Consider the following 5,029-nt stretch of genomic DNA (forward strand, 5'->3'; position numbering starts at 1 on the left):
ACTTTGGGAGGTCAGTAGGTTTGGATCCACTTGAGAGTCAGGAGATGAGACCATCCTGGCTAGCACAGTAGAAACCCACCTCTACTGAAAATACAAAAATTAGCCAGGCATGAAGTGAAAAGCGAGCCTGTAGTCCCAGCTACTTGGGAGGCTGAGGCAGGAGAATGAGTGAACCCGGGAGGTGGAGCTTGCAGTGAGCCGAGATTGTGCCACTGCACTTCAGTCTGGGCAACAGAGCGAGACTCCGTCTCAAAAAAAAGTAAACGTATACATTCTCTTTCTTCTTGGTTCCATGCCAGAGAGGCGGGGATTTCCCTAGGATCATGGACCTGCCCGGCTCAGCCTCTGCCCAGCCCTAGCAGGGGAGGGAGTTGACGGGCTGACACAGGAAACTCCCTTGGAACCTGTTTCTCAGCTTTCTGGCCCAGCTGGGGCACCCACTGGAAGGAGAGACCAGGCGGAAGACCCTGGCCCTGCCATGGCCCCTGCCGTGAAGGCCACCCGGGTCCCCAAGCCTAAGGGTGTCCTGCCTTCACACTACTATGAGAGCTTTCTAGAGAAGAAGGGGTCCTGTGACCGGGTAAGTTAGGGAGGCGGGGGCTGGCCCTGTTGGGTCACCGCGGGGAGCTGCAGCACCTCTCTGAGCCCCAGTCTCCTCACTCGTCAAGAGGGGTGCAGTGGGTGCTGGATGGGGCAGGGCGCGTGCTGGGGGCTGGCGTGGGTTCTGGCCATCTGCCTCTCTGTGCATCATCTCTGTTTCCATGTGTCTTTGGTTTCTTTTTCTCTTTCTCTCTCCCTGGCCCTTCTGTCTCTCCCAACGTCCGTCTCAGTCTCTCTCTCTCTTTGTCTCAATCTTTGCTTTTGTCTCTCGTTCACTCTCCTGAATACAAACAAGATCAGGCACTTTCTCCAGGAAACGGGGAGCCCTCTGACTCCCGGGCTTCCTCCTGCTCCCAGCCCAGGACAAACTCCGGGAACCTCAGCTGCTGGGGTGAAGGCCGGGACAGGTGACATCTTGTGAGGACAGTAAGGCTGAACAGGAATTACATTCCACAGGACAGACAGTGGCCATGGACAGTGCGTGCATGTGTGTGTGTGTGTCCTTATGTCTCCCCCAGCCCCTCCGTTCTCCCTGAGGCCCCATCTCTCCTTCCCCATGCCCCATATTCATTTTCTTTCTTTCTTTTTTTTAAAGACAGAGTTACTCTGTCACCCAGGCTGGAGTGCAGGGGCATGATCATGGCTCACTGTAGCCTCAAACTCCTGGGCTCAAGTGAACCTCCTGCCCCAGCCCCTCCTGAGAGCTGGGACTACAGGCGTGCACCGCCTCTTCTGGCTAATTTTTTGGCCTAATTTTTCTGGCCTAATTTTTTTTTTTTTTTTTTTTTTTTTTTTTTAAAGATAGAGTCTTGCTGGCCAGGTGCAGTGGCTCACGCCTGTAATCCCAGCATTTAGGGAGGCCAAGGCGGGTGGATCACCTGAAGTCAGGAGTTTGAGACTGGCCTGGCCACCACAGTGAAACCCCGTCTCTACTAAAAATACAAAAATTAGCCATGTGTGGTGGTGCGCCTGTGATCCCAATGAGTTACTTCCAGGGAGAGCTGAGGCAGGAGGCCAGCTTGAACCCAGGAGGCAGAGGTTGCAGTAGGCGAGACTGTGCCACTGCACTCCAGGCTAGCAACAGAAGCGAGACCTCGTCTAAAAAAAAATTGGGGTCTTGCTATGTTGCCCAGGCTGGCCTCAAATTCTTGGCCTTAAGCAATCCTCCTGCCTCAGCCTCCCAAAGTGCTGGAGGTGTGAGCCACCGTGCCTGCCTCATTTTCTGATACAGATCAAAACAAACACCTCAGCTCTTCCCTGCCCTGCCCATGTCCCCGCCTCTGCCCCTGAGGTCCCCTTACCTGTAGTGGAGTGGACTTTCCTTCTACCTCCATGCATCCAAATCCTCCCCAACCAGCAAACACTTTGGAGGCAGTGGATCACTGCGGTTAAGAAAGATAATGGGGAAGGCCGGGCACAGTGGCTATGCCTGTAATCTCAGCACTTTGGGAGGCCGAGGTGGGCAGATCACCCGAGGTCAGGAGTTCGAGACCAACGTGGCCAACATGTTGAGCCTCTGTCTCCTACTAAAATACAAAAGTGTGTAAGGTTGGCGAGGTAGCTGATGACTCAAGCCTGTAATCCCAGCACTGGGAGGCTGAGGCGGGCGAATGCGAGGTCGGGAGTCGAGACCATCCTGGCCAGCTGCGGTGAAACCCGTCCTCTACTAAAAATACAAAAACAGCTGGGGGTGTGACAGCCTGTAGTCCCAGCTACTTTCCCTAAAGAGAAGACAGACAGAAGAATGATAAACCGGGAAGGCGGGTTACAGTGGTGTTGAAATCCGGCCACTGCACTCCGGCCTGGGCGACAGAGCAGAGACTCCGTCTCAAAAAGTGAGCATGGTGTGAGCACCTTAATCCCAGCTACTTGGGAGGCAGAGGCAAGAATCGTTTGAACCCGAGGAGAGGGGTGGAGGTTGCAGTGAGCTGAGATGGTGCCACTGTACTTCAGCCCTGTGTTAACACAGTGAGACTGTTCAAAAAGAAGGCCGGACACGGTGGCTCACACCTGTAATCTAACACTTTGGGAGGCTGGGAGCTATTAGAGATCACTTGAGGGTCAATTCAGAGACAACCTGGCCAACATGTCGTGAAACCCCATCTCTACTAAAAATACAAAAATTAGCTTGGGATGTGGTGGTGTGCACTTGTAACCATGACTACTTGCCAGGGAAGCTGACTGACAGAATCGCTTGAACCTGGGAGGCCAGAGGTTGCAGTGAGCCGAAATGCAGCACTACTGCACTCCAGCCTGTGACAGAGCAAGACTCGTCTCTTAAAAACAAAACAAAAACAAGCAAAACAAAACAGGCTCAAAACAGCTCGCCTGTAATCCCAGCACTTTGGGAGGCCAAGGCGGGGCAGATCACCAGGTCAGGGAATTCTGAGACCATCCTGGCTAACCGCGGTGAAACCCCATCTCTACTAAAATACAAAAATTAACTTTAGAGGCGTGGTGGCAGGCACCTGTAGTCCCTGGCTACTCGGGTGGTTGAGGCAGGAGAATGGCATGAACAGGAAGCAGAGCTTGCAGTGAGCATTGATCATGCTGTACTCCAACCTGGGTGACAGAAGTGAACTCTGCTCAAAACAAATAAACAAACAAAAACCCAAAACAACAAAAAACAAACCAAAACAAAAAAGATCATGGACCCGAATTCAGAAGACCCAGGTTCTAATCCCGGCTCCACACTTTCCTTACTCCCAGGCCTTTTGCAAGTGACTTAATCTTTGAGTCTCAGTTTTTTGTCTTCGGAAATAAGGGAGTTAGGGCTGTAGTCACAGTTCATGTTGAGACTCGCGACTCAAGCGCCCAGGCCCGGTGCTTCCCATGTGGAAAGTCACCTAATTCTCCTGAGATCCTCCAGACTTGGCACCATTGTTATCACCATTTTACAGCTGGGGAAACAGAAAAAGATGGCTCAAATAACTTGCCCAACAGCATCATGTGGGTACATATAGTAAAAACAACATAGTAACTAGTATCACGATTAAACATCCCGTGATGATGTGATCAGTCCCCAGTGCCCGGAGAGGAGCTAACACGCAAAAACCTTCAGTAATGTTAGGTAATGCCTGTATGCCTTGTGTACCGCAATAGCGTGTGTCCATAGATGAACCAGGTGGATAGTAGATAGAGATAAAGTGAAAACTTGTTAGAATGAATAGATGCGATTTGGATGGTAGCTGAGAAGAATGTGTGAATCAGATGAATGAGTGCATATACAAGTGGAGTGAGATGATAGATGGATGAACAAGACATAGAATATAGATATTAAATAAGTAAATAAATGGAGAATACGCAATGGAAAGAATGCCAAAAGATAGAATGAAATTAGACCGTTGCTTTACTTCTTTAGATGAATATGAATAAATTGTTAGAAGAGAGATGAATGAATGAAACGAGCAATTAGGTAGGTAGATGAATGATAGATAAATAGGCAGAGTACATAGATAGATAATGAAAGAGACCAAATGGAGAATGGAATGGAATGAAAGTAGAGTAGATGCGCAATGAAGATATATATGGAGCAATTTGAAATGAATGGCACAAGACCAACTGAATAGATGAATGAAATTTTAGAATGGAATGGATGGAAATAACGAAATAGAGTAAGTAGATAGATGATAGATAAAATGGAACTTAAAAATTATGGAAAATAGAACTAAATGGAAAAGGGCAAATGGAATGGAATGAATGAAATGGAAGTGAATGGAATAATGAAGAGGAATAAGTAAATAGATGAATAGTAAAAGAATAGATGAGTATGAAAGAATTCATAAGAATAAATAAAAATGAAATACATATAGATACATAGACCAAATGCGTGGAATAGATAATGGAGCAATCATTGGAGTAATAAATAAGATACATAAACCAATGCTGAGAATGAAGATAGATAGAATGAATAGATAAGAGTAGACAAACTAGATAAATGCATTAGATAGATAGCTAGATAGATGAGTAGGTAATGTATACTTATATGAATGCAAATGACGAATTCGATGAATCATGAAATGATTTGAAATGGAATGAAATGGATAGGAAGTGATAAGATGAATGAAGTAATGCTTGATGATAGATGACAGGTAGATGGGTGGAAATAGACAAATGGAAATTGAATGGTAAATTATAGACTGGAATGGAAATGGAAATTGGAAGTGGAAGGCCCAAATTGAATGAAATAAGTAACTGAATGAATGAAATGTGGAATGGAAGTAGGTAGGTGAACGGGTGAGTAGATGAAAATGAGTAGAGTTAGATAGATGATAAATGAAGCAAATTGGAAATAGGCCCATTGAATGAATGGAAATAGGTAGGTAGGTAGGTAGACCAAATGAATGACAAATAAATAGCTGAAACACTCTCTGACCAGAACCTCTCGATTGCTTTTACAAGCAAACACCAGCAATACATAACAAGCAAA

The 5,029-nt window shown here is 46.9% G+C and overlaps 1 protein-coding gene across 1 annotated transcript in view; it reads left to right on the forward strand.

The window, feature by feature from the left end:
• The first annotated feature begins 478 nt into the window (after positions 1-478).
• Positions 479-5,029, forward strand: part of STAP2 (signal transducing adaptor family member 2) — a 13,903-nt gene continuing 9,352 nt past the window's right edge. Inside the window, exons 1-2 of the mRNA XM_031659071.1 lie at positions 479-580; positions 958-991. Coding sequence (XP_031514931.1) covers positions 479-580; positions 958-991 — 136 coding nt within the window. The remainder of the gene's footprint in view (positions 581-957; positions 992-5,029) is intronic.

This window comes from Papio anubis, chromosome 20, assembly GCF_008728515.1.
Source record: "Papio anubis isolate 15944 chromosome 20, Panubis1.0, whole genome shotgun sequence".
Taxonomy (NCBI): Eukaryota; Metazoa; Chordata; class Mammalia; order Primates; family Cercopithecidae; genus Papio; species Papio anubis.